At 44.5% G+C, this 27,237-nt stretch overlaps 2 protein-coding genes across 2 annotated transcripts in view; both read left to right on the top strand.

Moving 5' to 3' along the window:
• LOC311144153 (protein CMSS1-like) overlaps window positions 1–21,002 on the top strand; it is a 60,040-nt gene extending 39,038 nt beyond the window's left edge. Inside the window, exons 2-10 of the mRNA XM_084180148.1 lie at window positions 17,184–17,332; window positions 17,434–17,511; window positions 17,626–17,764; window positions 19,332–19,391; window positions 19,722–19,824; window positions 19,947–20,007; window positions 20,115–20,202; window positions 20,345–20,433; window positions 20,578–21,002. Coding sequence (XP_084036274.1) covers window positions 17,184–17,332; window positions 17,434–17,511; window positions 17,626–17,764; window positions 19,332–19,391; window positions 19,722–19,824; window positions 19,947–20,007; window positions 20,115–20,202; window positions 20,345–20,433; window positions 20,578–20,661 — 851 coding nt within the window. The 3' untranslated portion in view covers window positions 20,662–21,002. The remainder of the gene's footprint in view (window positions 1–17,183; window positions 17,333–17,433; window positions 17,512–17,625; window positions 17,765–19,331; window positions 19,392–19,721; window positions 19,825–19,946; window positions 20,008–20,114; window positions 20,203–20,344; window positions 20,434–20,577) is intronic.
• Window positions 21,003–21,098: 96 nt separating this feature from the next.
• On the top strand, window positions 21,099–26,761 carry LOC311143940 (cell cycle control protein 50A-like). Its single transcript, XM_084179835.1, has 8 exons — window positions 21,099–21,197; window positions 21,520–21,732; window positions 24,448–24,564; window positions 24,708–24,815; window positions 24,933–25,023; window positions 25,187–25,339; window positions 25,574–25,786; window positions 26,207–26,761. The coding sequence occupies exons 1-8, from the start codon at window positions 21,156–21,158 to the stop codon at window positions 26,392–26,394; spliced, it is 1,125 nt and encodes a 374-aa protein (XP_084035961.1). The 5' UTR covers window positions 21,099–21,155; the 3' UTR covers window positions 26,395–26,761.
• Window positions 26,762–27,237: the final 476 nt, after the last annotated feature.

Genomic DNA, 27,237 nt, shown 5'->3' with positions numbered 1-27,237 from the left:
TCCAGGAGCAGGAGTTCTAGAACCCAACAACACTTTTGGTTCCAGGAGCAGAAGTTCTAGAACCCAACAGCACATTTGATTCCAAAATCAGTAGTTCTAGAACCCAACAACACATTTGGTTCCAAGGGCAGAATTTCTAGAACCCAACAACAGGCTTTGTTCCAGGAGCTCTATTATCCACAACCAACACAACAAAGGGAAAGTAATGACTCTCCCAACTCTACCATTATTCTTGCTTGTTTAGTAAACATCATCCTGCATGGCTTGTTTACATGACATTGTTGGAATCAACTTCAAATTAGGCATAGTTTCTGTGCCATAGACCTAGCACAATATAGATTACATCAGAACTTGTTACAACTGACGCCAAAAACTTGTTATCTTAAGGTTTTCTACTGATCGTAAAACACTTATATTAGTGACATGAGTCCGAGTTACGTTTCAGACAGCCAACCATTACCACATAGATCAAAGCCTTAAAGCTCAGCACTGCTTTACACACTGTGGCCTACTGAGTCAGCTCTGATGGGAAAACACAGCAAAGGAATTAGCTGAACCCTATTGACCCTTATGGAGTCATATGTTGATTAGTAGGGGAGCTGTTTATGCCTATTGATGTGGTTAATCATTCGGATCCAGGGGAGTCTCAGGTTGGGTCTATGCCTTGACTTCAGTCCTTGAATTACTAAAGCTATGTTCACTCATGTTAGCTGACAAGTTAGTATTCAGCGGCCCTCAGAGAAGTAAGGTTTTATGGAGTCTTGGGGTGAGGCAGCTTTCAAAGATATTAAGTTTTACAATATCCTGTTCATGAGCAATAAAGTTTTTCCAAATATTTAACATTAAGCATTGGGTTTGCAACTGTGATAGCTGTTTACGTCTAATGACACGCCCACCAGATAATTTAAAACCTTTTTTAACATCCCCTTCACTTCCCTTCCATCTTCTGATGCGTTTGTTTTTGAGCTGCTGTCAGAAAGTGTTCAATATTTGGGTTGGCCAACCTCGTCCCCCTCCCTTCATAGCCACTGATAGCTCTACTCCACCATATCCCCCTCACCTGTCCAATTCTTTCAAATCAGTGTGCATGAAGGAAAGGTGATGAGGAAGGGAGCTATTGGGATACAGTCCAGGAATTGTCTATGGTGAATGTTGTGAACCTCCTTCTACCTTTTTGAAACAGTACGAGAGAAAATCACAATTCATGGGAATTAAATAAATTGCTGCCATTGTGATGAGTCGCCTTGCACAAGAGGTTTGCTGTGTTTTTATTTATTTTACCTTTATTTAACTAGGCAAGTCAGTTAAGAACACATTTTTATTTACAATGACGGCCTACACCGGCCAAACCCGGACGGCGCTGGGGCCAATTGTGCGCCGCCCTATGGGACTCCCAATCACGGCCGGTTGTGATACAGCCTGGAATCGAACCAGGGGGTCTGAGATGCAGTGCCTTAGACCACTGCGCCACTCGGGAGCCCACAAAGTGTAGGTTTTACTAGTCTCATACTGCTAGATGATAATTTGCTACAGTGGTTAGACATTCTATAGGCTTTTTACCGTTCTTTCTTTGTGGGGTTTGTCTCTGTTTCTTGTCTTCAGAGCGTTCCAACTACTGACCTCTGGTGTTTCACACATGTATGGCTAGTGCTACGCTCTCACATACTCATATGACTGATCCATTTGAAACTTCCTGTCAGCTTAATGTGCGTTATTTATTGTTATTATTTTGGCAAAACTGCCCTCAGTGGGTCAAATCTTTTTACAATTTTAGTGGTTATTTTCTTGGCTGGGTGTAGTCTCTTGGCTTTAAACAGACTTAAAACCACTCTTTCAGACTGAAGAAATACAGTATATAAGCCTGTCAACCATAACACTGGAACATGGACTCTAGTGTGGAAAGAAAAGCAGAGTCCATTTGAAGGTCATTGTGATGTAATGAAATGTGGTTTACATTTTGGACCGAGGATATAAGATGGGGTTTGAGTCCTCTCCTGCAAAATAAAGACTGACTGAGCTTAGTACAATCTCTGGATAGGGGAAGCATGTGAAAGTCCACTGGTGTGTGTGTCTTTGTGTGTGTGTGTGTGTGTGTGTGTGTGTGTGTGTGTGTGTATGTGTGTGTGTGTGTGTTTGCAAGCTCACATGTGAGACAGATTTGTGTATGTCTGTGAGATGGATACAGTCTGCTTGCAAGGTAGAGTCAGATTTGCAGTTTGCGCAAATCACATTCACTCACACACGTTTGCCGTCCATCCACAGCTATCAGATTGTATATTCTTCTGGCATTGCATCAGAGTGCTACAGAGATGATTGATAGAGAGAGGATGGAGTGATCTTAAACATCAGACACACTATCTGTCAGGGGGAAAGAGAGAGCTCAGAGATGCGCTTTGGCCCTCCTAGACACATAGATATCACATGCAACCGCTCTGACATCACAGGTCAATGGTTATATGACTCTGTACCTCTGCGTTGTGAAAACCCAAGGCTAACTATCCTGGATGTTACATCACGAGAGAGGGCAAAATAACCAGCTGGGTAATGACGGTACACACACACACCCACACACACTTTGTGCACTTAAGTGTGTGTGTGTTGTATAACTGCCGATATGTCTTACTTAAAAAATACAAGTAAATCAAATGTATTTGTCAAATGCTTCGTAATCAACAGGTGTGGTAGACTAACAGTGAAATGCTGACTGACGGGCCCTTCCCAACAATGCAGAGAGAAAAAAAGAGAAACTATAGAAAAATAATAACATGAGGAAAAATACACAATGAGTAACGATAACTATATACATGGTGTACCATCACAGTCGATGTGCAGTACTGGTACCCCGTGTATATAGGCAAGTTATCGTTACTCATTGTGTCATTGGGGTGTTTCTTATTCAGTATGAATCATTGGGGTGTTTTGACACTTGCCTGAATTAAAGGGCTTGCTCCAGGTCATTACTATCTCTCTGAGTTGCAGGTGAGAGCTGATGTGTTGGTCAATCCAATAGGGGGCAGCATTTCGCCTAAGTCTGCTGTGACTACACTAGTGAATAGGGAACTCTTATCATCCACTGTTCTAAATAGAGCGTAGGCTAGTGGTTGATCCATTTCACAGTCTAAAACCTGTGCCCCTCTTTCCTGAACTTGTGTCAATTCCTAACGCCCCATTAAAATGGATTGCTACCCTTTAAACTACATCAATATAGTCAACAAATGTTTTACCCCTTTTCAAATGGGGAGGAAAATGTCTCTTGACCTCATATGAGCTGAAAATCTCTCCAAACACGTTTCCTCAATCTCAGACGTCTTTCACTGACACATTTAAAATGGTTGTTTACTTTGTACCTGTAGGAGGCTAAATTCACTATTGATTTAACAATAACGGATGTTCAATAGTGTCTTAAGGAGGAAGAAAGAACAGGCCTCAGTGTCATCAATATATCCTCTGGACTGCAAAATAGGCCAGTTCTACTTGACCTGGGATGAAGTATAGATTTTTAACCACTTAAAATTGATTAAAAGGTCTGCTAGAATTTCGGAAACACGGAAACATGTTGTTTTGCTGACCTGAAAGGTCAAAGTGAACATAAAACATGATGAAAAAAGAGATGAGAAATGTAGTCTGGTCAAAATGGGCCTGAGGTGATATCATAGTGCTCAGTGGTACTGTAGCCTTCATAACCATCCCTGGACTTAGCTAAGCTACTGACATACCGGTAGCCAGTTTACCTGGCAGCTGTGTGGACATGTAGTCTAGCCAGGAGAGTGGAAGACAGAAAGATGCTTTAAAAGGAATTGTGTTGATGAGTTAGGCTTTATACACCTCTTTTGCAGGTGCTTAGGTTGATTTATATTGTATTAGGAGGTTACTCACCTCGTCCACTACTAATGGATGTGGAAGTTACGCATACACTATCGCAAGTGAGATTAATCGTGTTGAAATTGCGCACACACACAGGGGTTGATGCTATCCTGCAGGGCTGAGTGGTATCTTTAATCAGACTAATAGTTAGCCCTGTTAGTGATTTAAGAGCTTTACTCAGGGCACTTAGGCCTATCTGCCCTGCTGGGATAATCACCCAGGGAGTGTGTGTGTGTGCGCGTGTTTTTGGCGTGTGTGTGCGCGTGTTTTTGGTGTGTGCGGGCGTGTTTTTGGTGTGTGTGTGCGTGCGCGCGCATTTTTAGTGTGTGTGTGCGCATGTGTTTTTGGTGTGCGTGTGTTTTTGGTGTGTGCGTGCGCGTGTTTTTGGTGTGTGTGTGTGTGTGTGTGTGTGTGTGCGCACGTGTTTTTGGTGCATGCGTGTGTGTGTATTTTCAAGAGTCCACCTGGTTTTTACTCAAAACCAGTCCATGATTTGATCATGACTTTACAACATCAATAGGGTATGTTGGACTTCAGAGACAGTGTCAGTGGTGTGTCAGTGAATAACATGGTGCCTGTCTGAGGCAGAAATCAGCTGAAACCAATCTATTGATCATCTCCTAAACAAATCAACTTTATTGATTCCCATTTAAACCAGACATCTCAATTGATCCCTGTCTCTCCCTCCTGTGAACTCATTCACCTGTTAGCCTTTTCTGTGACAAGATCAGCCTCTAACCATCTGGTCTGACCAGGAAGGATCAGGGGTTAGGGCAATGAGGGCTTTAATGTGGTCCCGTGTGGCACAGTTGGTAGAGAATGGCTCTTGCAACGCCAGGGCTCCCACGGGGGACCAGTATGAAAAAAGTATGAAAATGTATGCACTGGATAAGAGCATATGCTAAATGACTAAAATGTAAATGTTGTGGGTAATTTTCCCTACCCCTCAACTCTGTGTAGGATATTGTCTGGAATGAACTTGGGCAATGTGTGTGTCTCTCTCTTCCCCGTCCACTAACTCTGCTCTCCCATTATTTTTCTCATGTTCTCCTTCACATCATCTCTCTCTCTCTCTCTCTCTCTCTCTCTCTCTCTCTCTCTCTCTCGTTGTTGGGGTCAGAATGTGGTCCTGGGTGTAAAATAGACCCTCTAATCTTGTGTTATGAGGTTCTTTAGGGCTCTAAGCCCCCCTGTGTCCCAATAAGCAACATGACATGACGGAGAGCGATGGGAATGTGTCAGCCAATTATCACCCCCCTCTGACCTTTTCACCTTTCCAGCCTGGACCGACCTGTGTGTGTTTGGTAGGACTGGCCTAGAAGTGTGTGCGCGTCCGTGCGGTGTGTGTGTGTGTAGCGGGACGGGCCCAGATGTGTGAAAGTCGTTGGTCCCAAAATGGCAGTGACTTTTAGGAGCGACCTCTGTGTGATGCATCATTGGGGGTATTTTTACTGTTCACACGTCACTCTGTGTAAATGAGAGATTTAATGTGCCCAATGCCCATCAGTACTTTTGGCGAGAACACAGGCATACATACAGTTGAAGTCGGAAGTTTACATACACTTAGGTTGGTCATTAAAACTCGTTTTTCAACCACTGCACAAATTTCTTGTTAACAAACTATAGTTTTGGCAAGTCGGTTAGGACATCTACTTCGTGCATGACACAAGTAATTTTTCCAACAATTGTTTACAGACAGATTATTTCACTTATAATTCACTGTATCACAATTCCAGTGGGTCAGTAAGTTGATTGTGCCTTTAAACAGCTTGGAAAATTCCAGAAAATGATGTCATAGCTTTAGAAGCTTCTGATAGGCAAATTGACATCATTCGACTCAATTGGAGGTGTACCTGTGGATGTATTTCAAGGCCTACCTTCAAACTCAGTGCCTCTTTGCTTGACATCATGGGAAAATGAAAAGAAATCAGCCAAGAACTCCACAAGTCTGGTTCATCCTTGGGAGCAATTTCCAAACGCCTGAAGGTACCACGTTCATCTGTACAAACAATAGTACGCAAGTATAAACACCATGGGACCACGCAGCCGTCATACCACTCAGGAAGGAGATGCGTTCTGTCTCCTAGAGATGAACGTACTTTGGAGCGAAAAGTGCAAATCAATCCCAGAACAACAGCAAAGGACCTTGTGAAGATGCTGGAGGAAACAGGTACAAAAGTATCTATATCCACAGTAAAACTAGTCCTATATCGACGTAACCTATAAAAGGCCGCTCAGCAAGGAAGAAGCCACTGCTCCAAAACCGCCATAAAAAAGCCAGACTACGGTTTGCAACTGCACATGGGGACAAAGATCGTACTTTTTGGAGAAATGTCCTCTGGTCTGATGAAACAAAAATAGAACTGTTTGGCCATAAGGACCATCGTTATGTTTGGAGGAAAAAGGAGGCTGCTTGCAAGCCGCAGAACACCATCCCAACTGTGAAGCACGGGGGTGGCAGCATCATGCTGTGGGGGTGCTTTGCTGCAGGAGGGACTGGTGCACTTCACAAAATAGATGGCATAATGAGGAAGGAAAATTATGTGGATATATTGAAGCAACATCTCAAGACATCAGTCAGGAAGTTAAAGCTTGGTCGCAAATGGGTCTTCCAAATGAACAATGACCCCAAGCATACTTCCAAAGTTGTGGCAAAATGGCTTAAGGACAACAAAGTCAAGGTATTGGAGTGGCCATCACAAAGCCCTGACCTCAATCCTATAGAAAATTTGAGAGAAGAACTGAATAGGCATGTGCGAGCAAGGAGGCCTACAAACCTGACTCAGTTACACCAGCTCTTTAAGGAGGAATGGGCCAAAATTCACCCAATTTATTGTGGGAAGCTTGTGGAAGGCTACCCGAAACGTTTGACCCAAGTTAAACAATTTAAAAGCAATGCTACCAAATACTAATTGAGTGTATGTAAACTTCTGACCCACTGGGAATGTGATGAAAGAAATAAAAGCTGAAATAAATCATTCCCTCTACTATTATTCTGACATTTCACATCCTTAAAATAAAGTGGTGATCCTAACTGACCTAAGACAGGGAATTTTTATTAGGATTAAATGTCAGGAATTGTGAAAAACTGAGTTTAAATGTATTTGGCTAAGGTGTATGTAAACTTCCGACTTCAACTGTACACATAGCCTAGCAGTGTTTCCCCTAGCTTGTTTCTCCCTTGGTGGGGCACAAAAGGCCTCCGAAGCAATAGTCTGAAGAAACAGGTTTGCTTTTTATGGCAATGTTGGTCTTTTTGTGAGCTGTTATGTACACCTAGGCTATATTTTGATCTTTATTAGCATATTTACATACTAGGCTACAGTAGTTGTGTAGCTATAGTGTGTACTGCATGTATTCCACCTCTTTAAGGAACACCTGGGATAGGATAAAGTAATTCTTCTAACCCCCCCCCTTACCCCACCCCCCCCCCCAAAAAAAAAAAAAATAAATATTTTAAATATTTTAAAAAATCGCTCTGGATAAGAGCGTCTGCTAAATGACGTAAATGTAATTTGATCATTGATAGCATCCTCGCTAGTGGCTTTAAATCTGATTAGCTTTAGCAGTCCAGCTGCTCTGAGGGGGTTTTGTGCTAGCATTAGCATAGTGTGTTCTAGCATTAGAATGTTGTATTAATAGAGATCTTTTCCTAGAGTCACCGCCAGATATTCTGGAGGGAAATTTGATCCCTCCGCTGTTCCATGGGGGGGGAAATGTATCCTTTGCACCCGAGGCCCTCAGTTACCCTACTGAACATACTACACACACACATTCACACACGCACACATTAAAACATGCAAACACACATACAGACACACACCTAGAGATGGTCACGGTTATTCGAAGATTCAAATATTCGAACGGACATTAGTATTCGAATATTTGCAAGAGCATTCATAATACATTTTGGGGATCATAGGTATGGAGGACTAAAAGTGCCACAATTAAATAAATAAATACACCATTAAATAATTACTTAAATGTGTCATTAATTAATTAAAATTAGAATTAAATACATAAATGTGTTATTAAATGTGTCATTAATTAATTCAAATACCGATTCATTTTATGTAAAATACATATATAATAATTTCACTATTTACATTTACATTTCATGGTCCTGCGTTGGAGTGCTTCCTGAATTACTTAAAACTGTCAAACTGACCCATCAAAAGTTGGTAGGCGGAACCTAACGCCTGATTGGTTACCCTCTGCATCAAGCCAAGACAAATCAATTCCGGATAATGTCAGCAGGTCCTGCTTCTACATCCTCTGCTAAGTTTAAAATGTCTCTAACCAACTCCCTGGAAAGTTCACGGAGATCCTCCATTGTCTCTATCCAGGTTGGCCTACTCTACTTCAGACCAAAGCAATGGATCAGACTAGATTCGCGTTAGCCCCGCCCACTGACTTTGATGGGTCAGTTTGACAGTTTTAAGTAATTCATGAATCACTGCAATGCAGGATCATGAAATGTAAATGTAAATAGTGAAATAATTATATATGTATTTTACATAAAATGAATCGGTATTTGAATTAATTAATGATACATTTAATTACACATTTATGTATTTAATTCTAATTTGAATTAATTAATGACACATTTAAGTAATTATTTAATGGTGTATTTATTTATTTAATTGTGGCACTTTTAGTCCTCCATACATAGGCCTATTTTAACAATGAAAAGGCTTTGATTGAATTAAATACAATTATGTGACATTTGTACACATGACATTTGGACATTCTTAATTCAATAAAACAACAAACTTTTGAATGTAGTGTTTATGACGTGCGCCCCATAAAAAGACATACGGTAGTAGCCTACACGGGTTTCACGCGTTTATTGTTATTGTCGTGGCACTGTCTACAGTCAGTGGCTCCATGTGTAGCCAGCAACATGGGAGATCTTTAATCAATGCTAAATGGAATTAAAATTACAGAATTAAGTTAGTTAAATGAGGAGTAGGCTACAAATACGAGCAACCATCAGGTAGGCTGTTTCATCTGAATGGAGTTGTTGTAGACAAAGACGGGAAGCGCAGCAAAATAGCCATCATTTGAGCCTAGGTAGCGAGCTAGCTAGCTGGCTAACATAGCGGGCTATCTTAGCTAGCTTTTTTACATCGATTTGATGCTGTCAAGACAGGCACTACCAGATGGAATGATAGATAACCTATGGCATCTACACATTTTGTCTTACTAATGTGAGTCTGTATGGCTACTCTCTCTCTCCCTCCTGTGTCAAACTCACCGGCCCCTGTGTCAAACTCACCGGCCCCTGTGGTCACTGATGCAAGCAAGCAGAGTGGCACCTCTCCCCCAAATTTTGACTATCCGGATATCAGAAAAAATGACATGTTATTTGAATAATTAGACCCCCACTGTTTTAGTGTTTGGTTTGTCAAGGTAAACATGACCTCCTCATAATCCTAAAATCAGTCAGACACTTGACAGGTTGTCAGGGTGGTCTTTGTGGTTTAAAGCGATTAAAGTTTAGGTTTAAGCCCCCCATCTGTCTCTCAGCACTCATTAGTCATACAGTTCTTGGCTCATCATTTATCCTACATTCCCTTGGCGCACAAATAGTCTGGGTTGTTGATAAAGTCAACCAGGGACTGGTGTTTGGTGAGTCGGTCCTTGTTTCCCAGCACCCGACTGTACAGAAGAATGGGCATTATTTCAGTTTCACACAGTCAGTCACACACTCAGATCCTCACACATCTAGACTGTCTCAGAAGTATGAAGTCAGTCAAACTGAGAATAAAACAGCAGCTAAAACTGTCTCATCCAAACCAGCCCAGAGCAACCACAGAACTAGAAGGTTCTATTTCTAAGAGAGAAACTCTGTCTACAAAGCAAGTGTTCACACAGCCAGACCAGTAGACCGACCGACAGACAAACAGACCAGTTAACCCAGGTTAACAGACAGACAGACAGACCGGTTGACAGACTGACTGACAGACAGACAGACCAGTTGACTGACTGACAGACAGACAGACAGACCAGTTGACTGACTGACTGACAGACAGACCAGTTGACTGACTGACTGACAGACAGACCAGTTGACTGACTGACTGACAGACAGACCAGTTGACTGACTGACTGACAGACAGACCAGTTGACTGACTGACTGACAGACAGACCAGTTGACTGACTGACTGACTGACAGACAGACCAGTTGACTGACTGACTGACAGACAGACAGACCAGTTGACTGACTGACTGACAGACAGACAGACCAGTTGACTGACTGACTGACAGACAGACAGACCAGTTGACTGACTGACTGACAGACAGACAGACCAGTTGACTGACTGACTGACAGACAGACAGACCAGTTGACTGACTGACTGACAGACAGACCGACCAGTTGACTGACTGACTGACAGACAGACAGACCAGTTGACTGACTGACTGACAGACAGACAGACCAGTTAACAGACAGATGTACCTGCAGGACTAATGGACCAGACGGGTGATTCTGTCAGGACTTGGTTGTGCTGCTCCGTCCGGTACACCTCCTCCTTTTCCCCCACCTTTATGCTCTCCTCTCCGTTTCTCTTCTCCTTTATTCTCTTTTCTCTCTCTTTTGTGTCCTCACATTTCCTCAAAGAAGTCCAGATAGAAGGCGAGATTGTGAGTGGTTTGGTCCTTAAAGACGGGATGGAGGGGGCCTTAGAGGGGATGGTGGACGGACGGAGAGAGGGAGCGATTGCCCTGACAGATGACTATAAAGAAAGATAGAGTGAAGGGGTGGGGCCAGGCAGGAGTGGATAGGATCAGACCTACCATGCAGAAATGAGTTGGCGATAATTAAATGTAACATGCGCACACACACACCCACCCTCTTTCCTGCTACAACCCCCAGTGCCTAAACCCACAAACCCCTCACCCTCTCTCCCCTGGACAGATGGACTGACTGAAAAGTGATGGAGGGAGTAAAAGAGGGACAGATCAAGATAGGGAAGGGAGGGATAGAGAGAGAGATGGAGAGATGGTGGCAGGGAGGAAAAGACAGGGTGACCAAGATGGAGAAATAAGATGGCTGATAACCTTCACACACTCTCCGGTTGGTCCGCAGTTGGTCGACAGTGTGTTGAGTGCAGTTTGTCATTGTGGTATATTGAGCTGCACCTCTGGCTAATGGACGTCATTGTCAGCTATGCTGGACACTCAGAGCATGACACAACCATCCTCCAAAGTGTCCTGTGAGTGTACTAAAAAGATCAGTGGACGCCCATGTGTTACTGCAAATATACTACTGCATTACTCTAAATCAGAGGTCTCTACCATAGCTCACCCATGAGTAGCTCACCAAACAATTCTGAAAGCACATGGAATGTTTCATGTGTTCCATCGCAAACTGTCATTAACAAATCTCACAAGTATCAGACACAGCAAGCTCCCAGCTACTATCTAATCAACTGAACGTTTACATGATCCCACCCCTGGTTAGCCACTATTGGCTTAAAAAGCCAAACCTAACACAATATCTGCCAATACATTTTCAGCAATATTGTCCCTGTCTGTCTGTGTAGTGGCCCCGTGTAGCTCAGTTGGTAGAGCATGGCGCTTGCAATGCCAGGGTTGTGGGTTTCGATTCCCACCGGGGGCCAGGGGGGCCAGTATGAAAATGTATGCACTCACTAGCTGTAAGTCGCTCTGGATAAGAGCGTCTGCTAAATGACTAAAATGTAAATGTCTATCACTCTGTGTGTAGCCAGTTGATGAGGTAACCGTCTTGTGGGTTGAAAGAAATACTTTCCCCAAAACCTTCTCAATGAAATGTTAACTGCAAAGTAGGCTTACCTGGCAGAAGTATATCATGAGTAAGTGTATACAATTTCTATCTATTCTTTTTTTATTTGCAAACTTTGCCATGAACTGAGCAGCAGCAGTACAGAAACATCGCTAGACGCACAATTAAAAGGTCCGATGCGCAATTAAATGGGGAAGGACACTCAAAAATCAATTTGTTAGTGGGGACAGGAGGAGCAGGTAGCTGCCTAGTGGTGGATATTCAGCAGCCTGATGGTCTGGGGGTAGAAGCTCTTGCTCAGTCTTCCAGTTTTTGCCATGATGCTCCTGTACTGCCCACGTCTTAGTGATGGAAGTGGGGAGAACAGGCCGTGACTCGGGTGGCTGGGGTCCCTGATGATCTTCTTGGCCTTCCTGCGACACCTGGTGTTGTAGCTGTCCTGTAGGGCAGGCAGTGTGCACCCAGTGGTGCGTTCGGCTAAGCGTACCATCCTTTGTAGTGCCTTGCGGTCCGCGGTGGTGGAGTTGTCGTAACACGCTGTGATGCAGCCCGACAGTATGCTCTCAATGGTGTTCCTGTAGAACAATGTGAGGCCCCTCTGGGACAAGCCACATCCTGAGGTTGAAGAGTTGCTATCGTGCCTTCTTCACCACGGTGGGTGAAAATACACTGCTCAAAAAAATAAAGGGAACACTAAAATAACACATCCTAGATCTGAATGAATGAAATAATCTTATTAAATACTTTTTTCTTTACATAGTTGAATGTGCTGACAACAAAATCACACAAAAATGATCAATGGAAATCAAATTTATCAACCCATGGAGGTCTGGATTTGGAGTCACCCTCAAAATTAAAATGGAAAACCACACTACAGGCTGATCCAACTTTGATGTAATGTCCTTAAAACAAGTCAAAATGAGGCTCAGTAGTGTGTGTGGCCTCCACGTGCCTGTATGACCTCCCTACAACACCTGGGCATGCTCCTGATGAGGTGGCGGATGTTCTCCTGAGGGATCTCCTCCCAGACCTGGACTAAAGCATCCGCCAACTCCTGGACAGTCTGTGGTGCAACGTGGCGTTGGTGGATGGAGCGAGACATGATGTCCCAGATGTGCTCAATTGGATTCAGGTCTGGGGAACGGGCGGGCCAGTCCATAGCATCAATGCCTTCCTCTTGCAGGAACTGCTGACACACTCCAGCCACATGAGGTCTAGCATTGTCTTGCATTAGGAGGAACCCAGGGCCAACCGCACCAGCATATGGTCTCACAAGGGGTCTGAGGATCTCATCTCGGTACCTAATGGCAGTCAGGCTACCTCTGGAGAGCACATGGAGGGCTGTGCGGCCCCCCAAAGAAATGCCACCCCACACCATGACTGACCCACCGCCAAACCGGTCATGCTGGAGGATGTTGCAGGCAACAGAACGTTCTCCACGGCGTCTCCAGACTCTGTCACGTCTGTCACGTGCTCAGTGTGAACCTGCTTTCATCTGTGAAGAGCACAGGGCGCCAGTGGCGAATTTGCCAATCTTGGTGTTCTCTGGCAAATGCCAAACGTCCTGCACAGTGTTGGGCTGTAAACACAACCCCCACCTGTGGACGTCGGGCCCTCATACCACCCTCATGGAGTCTGTTTCTGACCGTTTGAGCAGACACATGCACATTTGTGGCCTGCTGGAGGTCATTTTGCAGGGCTCTGGCAGTGCTCCTCCTGCTCCTCCTTGCACAAAGGCGGAGGTAGCAGTCCTGCTGCTGGGTTGTTGCCCTCCTACGGCCTCCTCCACGTTTCCTGATGTACTGGCCTGTCTCCTGGTAGCGCCTCCATGCTCTGGACACTACGTTGACAGACACAGCAAACCTTCTTGCCACAGCTCGCATTGATGTGCCATCCTGGATGAGCTGCACTACCTGAGCCACTTGTGTGGGTTGTAGACTCCGTCTCATGCTACCACTAGAGTGAAAGCACCGCCAGCATTCAAAAGTGACCAAAACATCAGCCAGGAAGCATAGGAACTGAGAAGTGGTCTGTGGTCACCACCTGCAGAACCACTCCTTTATTGGGGGTGTCTTGCTAATTGCCTATAATTTCCACCTGTTGTCTATTCCATTTGCACAACAGCATGTGAAATGTATTGTCAATCAGTGTTGCTTCCTAAGTGGACAGTTTGATTTCACAGAAGTGTGATTGACTTGGAGTTACATTGTGTTGTTTAAGTGTTCCCTTTTATTTTTTTGAGCAGTGTATATAAATTAAATAAAATAGCCTAGTACACACACCAACACTTTTTAAATGTTCAAATCAAAACACTTTTGCACAGACAAATGTGGACAGCCGGGTGCATCGCAAATTCAGAACTGCTGGACAGCAACATAGTAAACTAAAGCATGGAGGCGCTACCAGGAGACAGGCCAGTACATCAGGAGACGTGGAGGAGGCCGTAGGAGGGCAACAACCCAGCAGCAGGACCGCTACCTCCGCCTTTGTGCAAGGATGAGCAGGAGGAGCACTGCCAGAGCCCTGCAAAATGACCTCCAGCAGCTCAAACGGTCAGAAACAGACTCCATGAGGGTGGTATGAGGGCCCAACGTCCACAGGTGGGGGTTGTGCTTACAGCCCAACACCGTGCAGGACGTTTGGCATTTGCCAGAGAACACCAAGATTGGCAAATTCGCCACTGGCGCCCTGTGCTCTTCACAGATGAAAGCAGGTTCACACTGAGCACATGTGACAGACGTGACAGAGTCTGGAGACGCCGTGGAGAACGTTCTGCTGCCTGCAACATCCTCCAGCATGACCGGTTTGGCGGTGGGTCAGTCATGGTCTCGCCAGAGGTAGCCTGACTGCCATTAGGTACCGAAATGAGATCCTCAGACCCCTTGTGAGACCATATGCTGGTGCGGTTGGCCCTTGGTTCCTCCTAATGCAAGACAATGCTAGACCTCATGTGGCTGGAGTGTGTCAGCAGTTCCTGCAAGAGGAAGGCATTGATGCTATGGACTGGCCCGCCCATTCCCTAGACCTGAATCCAATTGAGCACATCTGGGACATCATGTCTCGCTCCATCCACCAACGCCACGTTGCACCACAGACTGTCCAGGAGTTGGCGGATGCTTTAGTCCAGGTCTGGGAGGAGATCCCTCAGGAGACCATCCGCCACCTCATCAGGAGCATGCCCAGGCGTTGTAGGGAGGTCATACAGGCACGTGGAGGCCACACACACTACTGAGCCTCATTTTGACTTGTTTTAAGGACATTACATCAAAGTTGGATCAGCCTGTAGTGTGGTTTTCCACTTTAATTTTGAGTGTGACTCCAAATCCAGACCTCCATGGGTTGATAAATTTGATTTCCATTGATAATTTTTGCGTGATTTTGTTGTCAGCACATTCAACTATGTAAAGAAAAAAGTATTTAATAAGATTATTTCATTCATTCAGATCTAGGATGTTATTTTAGTGTTCCCTTTATTTTTTTGAGCAGTGTATGTTACAGCACTTTGGTTTCACTAATAAATATGTTGAAATGGAACCAAATGATCTGTTTCTGTCTTCAGTCCTTTTTCAATAGGATAGATGGGCTACATGGTCTAGTACGATATAGGTCGAATGTGATAGTCTGCCTATAACCAGCCTGAATAGGGCTATAACTCTATTCCTATTCTATTCAGAGTTTAGAGAAATTAATCAAATTGGAAATGAGCTATTATCAGGCTGGTTAATACAATGCATGTCTGTTGAATTTGTAAAAGTCCACCCGCACTCGGCCCCGCCCCACCTACTCAGCCAATCAGGAGCCGCTACTGCGATGCAGCCGTTTATGGTAGAGTGGCAAGATGGAAGCCACTCCTCAGTAAAAGGCACATGACAGACCACTTGGAATTTGCCAAAAGGCACCAAAAGGACTCTCAGACCATGAGAAACAAGATTCTCTGGTCTGATGAAACCAAGACTAAACTCTTTGGTCTGATTGCCAAGCGTCATGTCTGGAGGAAACCTGGCACCATCCCTACGGTGAGGCATGGTGGTGGCAGCATCATGCTGTGGGGATGTTTTTCAGAGGCAGGGACTTGGAGACTAGTCCGGATCAAGGGAAAGATGATTGGAGCAAAGTACAGAGAGATCCTGATGAAAACCTTCTACAGAGCGCTCAGGACCTCAGACTGGGGCGAAGGTTCACCTTCGAACAGAACAACGACCCTAAGCACACAGCCAAGACAACGCAGGAGTTGCTTTGGGACAAGTCTCTGAATGTCCTTGAGTGGCCCAGCCAGAGCCCGGACTTGAACCCGATCGAACATCTCTGGAGAGACCTGAAAAAAGCTGTGCAGCGACGCTCCCCATTCAACCTGACAGAGCTTGAGAGGATCTGCAGAGAAGAATGGGAGAAACTCCCCAAATACAGTTGAAACCTGTTTTTGCTTTGTCATTATGGGGTATTGTGTGTAGATTGATGAGGGGAAAAAAAAGATTTAATCAATTTTAGAATAAGGCTGAAACGTAACAAAATGTGGAAAAAGTCAAGGGGTCAGAATACTTTCCAGGGTTGTAATGATAATGTATCCAGGGCATTTTGGGGATCTGGTGACATGAGGCATGGCTGGATTTTAAGAGATTAACCCGAGCAGAGTTTTTTTCCAGACTGAATGTGTAGGCTGAAGGGTTTCAGTTTATAATATGTTTATAAGACTCCAACGCCTGATTCCCTCTTCATGTGACCCTCATAAATACCACCAATAGGACACCAATAGTTAAGTCCTAATTCCCATGGATTCATAAGCCTATAAGGTGCGGAGGTGATAATAACTCCTCCCTCTACAATACAGGTGACTATTGTGTGTAGATTGATGAGAATAAAATATATATAATCCATTTTAGAATAAGGCTGTAACGTAACAAAATGTGGAAAAGGGGACGGGGTCTGAATACTTTCCGAATGCACTGTACATGGCTTTGTTAAGGACATGTCCCAATGCAGGCTTAGGGGAGGGAATGTTCTCTGGGGCAAGTGTGAGGTTCGACCAGACAACCACAGATATGGAATAGATAGAATGAACATCTACGTGAATATGGGTTCATGACATGCTACCCTGTGGAATATGTCAGACAGTCTGTTCTTTACGTTCTAGATCTACGGTTAGACACTAGACAGTGTGTCCTGACTGTCCTCCACCTCCTCTGCTCGTGGCCAGTGGGGCCAGTGTTGTGAAATGTCCAGATTTAGAGGTGGGACCGTGGTGTTTGCCTGTTTAAATTAAACCAGAGGTATTTACGAGCGGACATTCTCCTCTGCGCCGTTCCCATGGGGCCTGGGCATGACTTCACAACATTAGGGTGAGAGGCGAGGGGGGAGAGATGGGAGGGAGGGTATGAGAGTGATGGGACGGGGGGATGAGAGCTAGCCAGGCATTTGGTGTGGCTGTATGTTACAACATTGGCTTCCAAGGTGACTATAAAGTATACTCATCTTGGTGACAATGCACCTTGTAACTATGCCTGTCCAGTGAGGTTGAGCAAAGTCCAACTAGAACTTGCACTTTGTGCTCTTTCAGATGCCCCAGGGGGAGAGGAGGAGAGAGAAGAACCAGAGAAAGAGGAGGAGAAACAGCCCACAGATCAAGCATCCCCACAGGAGAAGAAAGGAAAGAAGAGGAAGAGTGTAACAGAAAAACCAGTCCCGGCCAAGAAGAAGACTGCACTGGTATGTAATAGTTTGTTGTAAACGTCACACTTCTGACTTCAATGTGTTTTGTTTGGTGTACAAGTGTACTGCTTCTGTCTCAAATCTATTTGTCTACACAGAAATCACAGACTGAGTGTTTTATGGCTCAGGAGAAGAAAGAGGATGAGGGAGAAAAAAAGCCCAAGAAAAAGAGGAAGGTAAGATCATTGAAGAGACACCTGCTGTTCCAAAGAGGAACTGCAGTTAAAATGTGCATAAATTCAGTCGCATTGGTGTTATAAAGTGGGAATTGTGGCTTTGTGAGTATTCAGAAGAAGAAGAAGACGATCACAGACGTCCTCGCCACCTCGGAACCCAAACCGGGCTCTCCAGGTGACCTGCAGAGCCTGGTTCTAGAACACTTCAAAGACAAGCGCTCCGTCATCGAGCTGGAGGAGCTCAAACTACAGGGTGAGTCACCTTTGACCTTTCAACTATCACACCTGACTTCTGTCTGCTGTTAGGTCTAAAACATGAAACACACCGGTACTCACTGCCGATAGGTACTTATCACAGTGGGAGGCCGTTCCTTCTCTTGCTAGAACAAAAGCGGTACCTGCTCCGTGCTGACCCGGTAGCGATGAACCTACCGATTCTACTTGTAGAATCGCAATGCTCGTCAGTGGCCAACAACTTGACTTTGAGCCAATCAGAGAGCATGAACCCCCACGTGGGGGAGCCAACAACAACAAAAAATGAAGAAAAGAGGGCATTTTCTCCATACATCCACGGATGAGCCAGTCACACTTCATATGCAATATACAGTAGGCTATGTAATAGTAGCTAGGTAAGTGCACAGACGCAATGCACACAACACTAAATACTTCCTCCAAGCTAGCTAACCACTGTAGCTAGTATTGACATTATAATTAAATCACAATTGGTTAGCTAGTTTCCATGAAACAGCTGCCTGTGTTAGCTGCCGAATTCGTGCAGTGTTCTTAGCTAGCTAGCGAATATGCTAACGTTAGCTAGCTAGCTGAACATTTGGCTATGAGCTGGCATTCGCAGTATGGGATTATGGAGAGTGAATTAAATTGCTAGGTAGGTATCTAGCTGTGGCCATCTGGCTAGTATCAACAAGGGCTTTCTACAAAATGGCAACATTAGCGCAGATAGCTTGGAATTTAGACCATAACCATAATGACTAAAATGTAAATGTAAAAAACGCTACTGCCACCTTCTGGTTTGGAGTATTTTAACAAGGCTGAGGGCTGACGACTTCAAAGGTCTTTGCTGTGTGAACACAAAAGAGATTGACTGCCGACACTGTTCAGAGGTGCTAAGTATTGTCGGCAGGTAAACGTTGGACAAACCTACCGGTGTATCTGAGTTTAAGGACCATCAGTCTGTCTGTCTAAAGGCGTCTGCATGCTTCCCAGCCGAAATATTTCGTAAGAGGTCTTTCATACAGTATATTTTGATAACATTTTGTGACGTTTTTTTGTTCATTTTCAACTTCGTTAAGGGTTTTTTCGTCTGTTCAAGCACACCATTTTTTCTTAGGCAAGCCGAAGTCGATAGCCGAAGTTGACGCCCCTTCGTCGGTGATTGGTCAACAGTAGGGATTTGTTGTCATTCACCGAGAGACGACTCATTTTCATGCACATTTTTTCATTAAGAAATACTGCACCCAACATCTTAGTTAGATGTAGAATTGTGTGATTACGATCTCCTCGGCAAAAACGTCAAAATGAGTGACAGATTTCTTGAGTTATCTTAGATTCATTCTGACTATTGAGGAAGTGTATACTGGCTACGGCGTCTCAAAATGGACAAACAGTAATATTGCCGCTTTTTGTCTTGTTTTTCAAGCGGTCTTTTAAGGGAGTATGCGAGCACACTCGTTCGGTTTGCCTAGCCGAGTTCGGATAGGTGCCAGCCGAACTGAAGCATGCGGACGCCTTTAGTCTCTCTCTCTTACTCACTCACTTTCTCTGAATTTCCTAATGTGACTTTCTTCTCTGATTGGTCACAGATTCCTGCTTTGTGACGAGTAATGACCTCACACACAGCCTCTCCTCCTACCTGAAAGAAAGTGAGTTCAAATCAAACCATCACACCTTACATACCTAAATACATAACATTTTACATTTACATTAGATACCTCTCACCCATAAATTACTCCTTTTTAACCTCAATGTTACACTAATAGGACTGCTATCCCATATGTGCTGTAAGTCTTCTGTCATGTTCCGAGATGTGTTCTTGGGTATTAACTCAGTCTGGTGTTGGCTTCCCCTCCTAATCGCCTCTCCTTCATCTGCACTGCTTTAGTAGAGGAAATGAGGAGAGGAAGCCACTTTAGACTATTGACATCCGTCCCTTGTATCACTGTATATGTTTTTCCCTTTCTCTTTTCGCTCAGTTTGTCCCAAATGGGCTAAGGTCCAGAAACAGCACACAGAGAAGAGTTCTGTGGTTATGCTAATCGTCTGTAGCTCCGCCCTAAGAGTTATCGAGCTCATCAAGTGAGTAACAACACACATCTCCCTCGTTTACCATTTATCATCTTTTATTTCCTTTTATTGTGTATACTTTATGGCACTTCTCAGCTCAATATAATGTTCCCTTGTTTTTACCTCTTCACCAGACAGTTGACCACCTTCAAGGGAGAGGCCAAAGTGCTGAAGCTGTTTGCAAAGCACATCAAGGTAACAGACCTTACTGTACAATAGATTCCTATGAATATTAATGGATACAGATGAGCCGTTCTGTGAGTGAGTAAAGCCAAGCGTGACTGTACTCTTTCTGTCCCCAGGTAGAGGAGCAGGTGAAGCTCCTACAGAAGGGGGTGACACACATCGGGGTGGGGACACCAGGGAGACTGAGCGCCCTCATAGAGAAAGGTACAGCTTGTCCTTAGTGTGGCTTAATATACTGTGACTTTGTTCTGATCGTCTAACCTTCAACCTGAGGTGTGCACTAATTCACTCCCCCTCAGGGATTTAACCCCCATCTGACCCCTATCTGACCTCTGACCTTTTCCAGAGGGTCTGACCCTTCCGCCGCTGCGCTTCCTGGTTCTGGACTGGAACTGGAGGGACCAGAAGCTTCGCAGGATGGTGGACGTCCCTGAGGTGAGACTACAAGGCCCCCTGCTGGTCCAGTAACAGTCATACTTTACACAGCACGGAAAATGTACACTAGTATTACATGGGCTTTCTGCCAGACAGACTATATATGGGGTTTCTTAATAACACAGCCCTCTTTTTCACTTCCAGGTCAAAGGTGACTTGCTGAAGCTGCTGGATACGGGGATCTTGAAAGGTTGTAGGGAAGGAAAAGTCAAAGTGGGACTGTTCTGATACAGATACACATACACACACCTAGTGTCATACTACGCCTTAGACTGACACAAACACACACCCAACCAAGTCAAACTGGACCTCTTCTGATCATGCTCTCTTTCACACGCAACAAAGTTAAGTAGGGCCCCTCAAACCAATCCTGTCTCCATAACAGACAGTGAGACTGCTGGACATTTCAACCATCTTCCCTATCCTGCTTTTACCCTCTCTATGTGACACTGTGTTGTTCTTGTTCTATTTTAAGTGACCGTGTAAAATGTCTGATATGGTTTATACAGTGTTGTAGTTCAACACCACCCGACCGTGTGATGGTTTGAATAAAGACATTCTGAATGGAACCAGACTCTCTCTCTGTTTGTTCACCCACACTAGCGGGAAGCCCCTCCCACTGAGCCTGAGATGTCATGAGTTGTTTCGCCCAGTAGGAAGTCTGGTTTATCATAACATCCTGTATGTGAGTGTGTTCTACAACTAGGAAGCTGGAACAGACAATGGCAACTAGTTTTAGTGGGGAAGAAATAACTGATCGTAAGGTACTGTCGGAAAATAAACCGGAGATATTTTAGTACTTAGATGATATGATCGACTGAAATACATCAGTATGTATGTAGGACTGAATCGCTAGGGAAGGAGTGAGCAAAGAACAGTAGAAAAAGAGCAAGTAGAGCGGAGGATTCTGGTTAATGAGTAACGGCCAGCAGCCTGTCTCAAAGGTCTTCCCCACCCTAGTCGAGGGAGAGAAATGTTTTTGATAAGACCGCGTTAAAGAAGACCAGAAGAGAAGAGAGGGAAGACTCCTCTCCCCTGCTTGTTCTCTGGTTGTCTGACTTTCCCGTACTCCTCTCCCTTCCCCAGCCGGAGCTCTCTGTCATGGGCAAGGCGAAGGCAAACGCTGGGCCCCTGGCCCGGAGGCCTGATAACTCTGCTTTCAAACAGCAGAGACTGCCTGCCTGGTCCCCAATGCTCACAGCTCAAACCGTCCTGCCTTTCTTCTACAGTATGGCCGCTGTGTGTGTGCTGCTGGGGGTGTGGCTACTTGTCACCGTGCAGAATACACACGAACTGAAGGTGAGTAAGCGATCCTTTCGAATAAAACTAATACTTTTTTCCTCTACCGATACACACACACACACAATCACTTGAAATGGAGCAGGTAACACCCTCCAGAGTGCATAGCTTATCTAACCATGAACACAAGACAGAGGGATAGGTAGGAGACAATAAGAGCAGATCCAGGATATTCTGATAGAGAGGTAGAGACAATATGAGAGGGAACAGTTCCAGGGTATTCTGATAGAGAGGTAGAGACTATGAGAGGGAACAATTCCAGGGTATTCTGATAGAGAGGTAGAGACTGAGAGGGAACAATTCCAGGGTATTCTGATAGAGAGGTAGAGACTATGAGAGGGAACCGTTCCAGGGTATTCTGATAGAGAGGTAGAGACTATGAGAGGGAACAGTTCCAGGGTATTCTGATAGAGAGGTAGAGACTATGAGAGGGAACAGTTCCAGGGTATTCTGATAGAGAGGTAGAGACTATGAGAGGGAACCGTTCCAGGGTATTCTGATAGAGAGGTAGAGACTATGAGAGGGAACAGTTCCAGGGTATTCTGATAGAGAGGTAGAGACTGAGAGGGAACAGTTCCAGGGTATTCTGATAGAGAGGTAGAGACTATGAGAGGGAACCGTTCCAGGGTATTCTGATAGAGAGGTAGAGACTATGAGAGGGAACAGTTCCAGGGTATTCTGATAGAGAGGTAGAGACTATGAGAGGGAACAGTTCCAGGGTATTCTGATAGAGAGGTAGAGACTATGAGAGGGAACAGTTCCAGGGTATTCTGATAGAGAGGTAGAGACTATGAGAGGGAACAGTTCCAGGGTATTCTGATAGAGAGGTAGAGACTATGAGAGGGAACAGTTCCAGGGTATTCTGATAGAGAGGTAGAGACTATGAGAGGGAACAGTTCCAGGGTATTCTGATAGAGAGGTAGAGACTATGAAAGGGAACAGTTCCAGGGTATTCTGATAGAGAGGTAGAGACTATGAGAGGGAACAGTTCCAGGGTATTCTGATAGAGAGGTAGAGACTATGAGAGGGAACAGTTCCAGGGTATTCTGAGAATGTGTAGCTACAGTATAACAAGGCTGTGGGAAACAAACATTCTGAGATTCATATAGATTTTAATGTGTTTGCTATAGAGTGCATTCGGTAAGTATTCAGACCCCTTGACTTTTGACACATTTTGTTACATTACAGCCTTATTCGAACATGGATTATTTTTTTATTTTTTTTCTCTCAATCTACACACAATACCCCATAATGACAAAGCAAAAACAGGTTTTTAGGAATGTTATCTAATTTATAAAAAACCTTTGGCAGCGATTACAGCCTAGAGTTTTCTTGGGTATGACGCTTGGCACACCTGTATTTGGGGAGTTTCTCCCATTCTTCTCTGCAGATCCTCTCAAGCTCTGTCAGGTTGGATGGGGAGCGTCGCTGCACAGCTATTTTCAGGTCTCTCCAAAGATGTTCGATCGTGTTCAAGTCCAGGCTCTGGCTGGGCCACTCAAGGATATTCAGAGACTTGTCCCGAAGCCACTCCTGCGTTGTCTTGGCTGTATGCTTAGGGTTGTTGTCCTGTTGGAAAGTGAACCTTCACCCCAGTCTGAGGTCCTGAGCGCTCTGGATCAGTATTTCATCAGGATCTCTCTGTACTTTGCTCCGTTCATCTGTCCCTCGATCCTGACTAGTTTCCCAGTCCCTGCCGCTGAAAAACATTACCACAGCATGATGCTGCCACCACCATGCTTCACCGTAGGGATGGTGCCATGTTTCCTCCCAGCGTGAAGCTTGGCATTCAGGCCAAAGAGTTCAATCTTGGTTTCATCAGACCAGATAATCTTGTTTCTCATGGTCACAGAGTCCTTTAGGTGGCTTTTGGCAAACTCCACGCGGGCTGTCATGTGCCTTTTACTGAGGAGTGGCTTCCGTCTGGCCACTCGGCCATAAAGGCCTGATTGGTGGAGTGCTGCAGAGATGGTTGTCCTTCTGGAAGGTTCTCCCATCTCCACAGAGGAACTCTGGAGCTCTGTCAGAGTGGCCATCGGGTTCTTGGTCACCTCCCTGACCAAGGCCCTTCTCCCCCGATTGCTCAGTTTAGCCGGGCGGTCAGCTCTAGGAAGAGTCTTGGTGGTTCCAAACTTCTTCCATTTAAGAATGATGGAGGCCACTGTGTTCTTGGGGTCCTTCAATGCTGCAGACATTTGTTGGTACCCTTCCCCAGATCTGTGCCTCGACACAATCCTGTCTTGGAGCTCTACGGACAATTCCTTCGACCTCATGGCTTGGTTTTTGCTCTGACATGCACTGTCAACTGTGGGACCTTATATAGACAGGTGTGTACCTTTCCAAATCATGTCCAATCAATTGAATTTACCACAGGTGGACTCCAATAAAGTTGTAGAAACATCTCAAGGATGATCAATGGAAACAGGATGCACCTGAGCTCAATTTCGAGTCTCATAGCAAAGGGTCTGAATACTTACGTAAATAAGATATCTGTGTTTTTATTTTTAATACATTTGCTAAAATTTCTAAACCTGTTCGCTTTGTCATTATGGGGTATTGTGTGTAGATTGATGAGGATAATGTTTTATTTAATCAATTTTAGATTAAGGCTGTAACGTAACAAAATGTGGAAAAAGTGAAGGGGTCTGAATACTTTCCGAATGCACAGTATCTATTTCTCTCCCTCCTGCTATCTCTCCTTCCGTCCCTCTACAGGTAGACTACACACACGCAGGTTCATGTGATAAGTGTTTTGAGAAGCGTAAAGACCGTGCCAATGCGAACCAGAGCTGCAACTGCACTGTGGTGTTTAACATCGAAAACATGTTCAAGGTGTGTGAGTATGTGTGTTTGCCTTGTTGTGTACACTTCGGCAAGACCACACGCTAATGTACTGTATGTGTCAGTGTTCAAAATGTTGGAAGCGAAATCCAAGTCCTTTAAGACGCACAGTGATGATGCATTTCCTGTCCCAGGGAGATGTGTTCTTCTACTACGGCCTGATCAACTTCCACCAGAACCTCCGGCAATACATGGACTCCAGGGACGATGGACAGATGATTGGGAGAAAGGAAAACCTCAAGGTAGCTACTGTTTATCTATCAATCTATTCTTCTCTGTCTTCATCCTCTTAATTCTCTGGTTCATTCTAAACTTTTACAACTTCTGCCCCATCAAATTCTTCCTGTCTGTCTCTACAGAACCCCAGCTCCTATTGCAAGCCCTTCATAAAGGATAAGAACGGACTACCTATCGCCCCCTGTGGGGCTGTGGCCAACAGCATGTTCAACGGTATTACACCATTACTCAACAATATCAGTTTATGTTATGAGTCTCTGCTAATAATGTGACTGTATTAAGCACCTTTTAATATCCAGTGATATGATCAAATCTCTCTCTGACATGAAATACCTGGTTTTGATTAATTGACGAGTTTTGTTTGTGTTTGTCCCAGACTCCTTCACTCTGGTGTACCACTCCGCAGCGAGCGGTCCGGTGGTCCATGTTCCTCTGTTCAGGAAGGGCATCACCTGGTACACCGACAAGAACGTCAAGTTCCGCAACCCACAGGCGAACAAGACCCAAACATTAGCACAGGTGTTTGAAGGTGTGTCTCACACCCAGAGTGTGTTCATGGCATGTTCATCGTTCATGGCCATCACTATTATTAATACCACATTAATAGACATTTCTATCACTGCTTCCTCTTACCTTTCCAAATGTTGTATGACTGTTGTCAAAACCTTTTCCAAATCATGTCTCAATGTTGTCTAAATGTTGTATTACTGTTGTCAAAACATTGTCTGGACTCTAGATCTAACCGTTATCTATGTGTTGTCAGGCACGGCCCAGCCTCTGTACTGGCAGAAGCCAGTGTATGACCTGGACCCCTGGGACCGTAACAACAACGGCTTCATCAACGAGGACCTGATTGTGTGGATGAGGGAGGCTGCCTTCCCCAACTTCAAGAAGCTCTACGGGGTCCTGAACCGAGCCATAGAACCCTTCACCGAGGGGCTGCCGGCTGGAAACTACAGCGTCCATATCTCCTACAGTATCCTTTGTTATGCATATGGTTATTAATGATTGTCTTACCAGGGAGATCACATTGAGATTTGAGTCAATTGAATCAAAACTATATATATATATTTTTTACTGTATTTCCCAATTGCATGCTCCTATTTCCAACCCTTAGGTGGATTGGGGTTAGTGTAGCTAGTTTCTCTTTGGATGGTAGTGAAACAGTAGGTTGTGGCTTGGATTATTGGATTTGTTTATTTGATCAGTTTCAAGAACAATGGAAAGTCACAGCACATGAAGCACAAAAACATCTATTTCCTTTATCTGTGTGAAAAAATGATGGTAGCCCACTAATAGTATGCCTACTGACTATTTAAAGCCTCTATGTTTACATTAAAGGTTTGTGTTCACCGTATGTGGCTATGTTTATCCTTGACCTCTGCCCCCTCTCCAGACTTCCCAGTGGAGTACTTCCAGGGCAGAAAGGAAGTGGTCCTGTCCACAGTCAGCTGGTTCGGGGGTCAGAACAACTTCCTGCCCGTAGCCTACCTGGTCACAGGCTGTCTCATCCTGCTTCTCGCTGTCATCCTCACCGCAGTCTGGTGGAAGTTTGGTAAGAACGGACGGAATATGGAGGAATGATGGAAAAGGAGCGATGTGAAAAGGTGACGAAGAGGAGACATATGGAGTGAATCATGAAAGAGAATTCTATCAACCTATCAATCTTAATGTATTTAAGATTAATTCATAATACTGTAAATACAGTGAATGTGATTATTAAAATGTTCAATGGTCTTAAATGTATGTAGTTCTAGATTAGAGATGGGGTTTGTGTTTTCAGCATTTGATCATCATGAATGCTTGTGCTTGGTTTAATTTCCCTACATGACCATGTGGTGGCAGTAGTGCTGTTAGAATGAAATGAGGTGGGTAACCATAGGAAATTATGTTTTCAGTTGTGATAATTTATGTCAGTGCTTGAATATCGATTAAAGACATGCTCCGGGAACTTTGGTGACTACTAAGTATTTTTTAAACCTCCCACTGGATGTGTCAATGTGTAGTTCATACATGCATAATCTCTGAGCAGAATTACTGTTTTACCTCAATTAGCCACGAAATCCCTAGCAACTGTTTTTCTGGAAACTGTGCTACGCCATTTTCCCTACATTTTCCTCTACGTGTTCCAGCCCTCTAGCAATTTGAGTTCAACCAATGAGCTTCAGCCTCTCGCTCGATGTGTGACAGCCAGCAAGATGCGCATGATGCACCACAGCAGAGCGAGAGAGAGAGAGCAATGACATGGTGCACATATCTGCACATGTGACGTAGTATGCAATTTTCGGGGACCACCTTTGGCTGGTGAGTGCTACTTTCAGAACTACTGGCTAAAAGGTATACAAAAGTACCGGAGAATCCCTTTAAGATATGATCTTCAAGATATTATTAAGTAATGTGAAATATGAAGAAATCATTGAAGTTTTT

Source organism: Coregonus lavaretus, assembly GCF_964263955.1.
Source record: "Coregonus lavaretus genome assembly, chromosome: 16".
Lineage (NCBI taxonomy): Eukaryota > Metazoa > Chordata > Actinopteri > Salmoniformes > Salmonidae > Coregonus > Coregonus lavaretus.
Note: the sequence above shows the minus strand (reverse complement) of the source record. Positions and strands in the feature narration are given on the sequence as shown.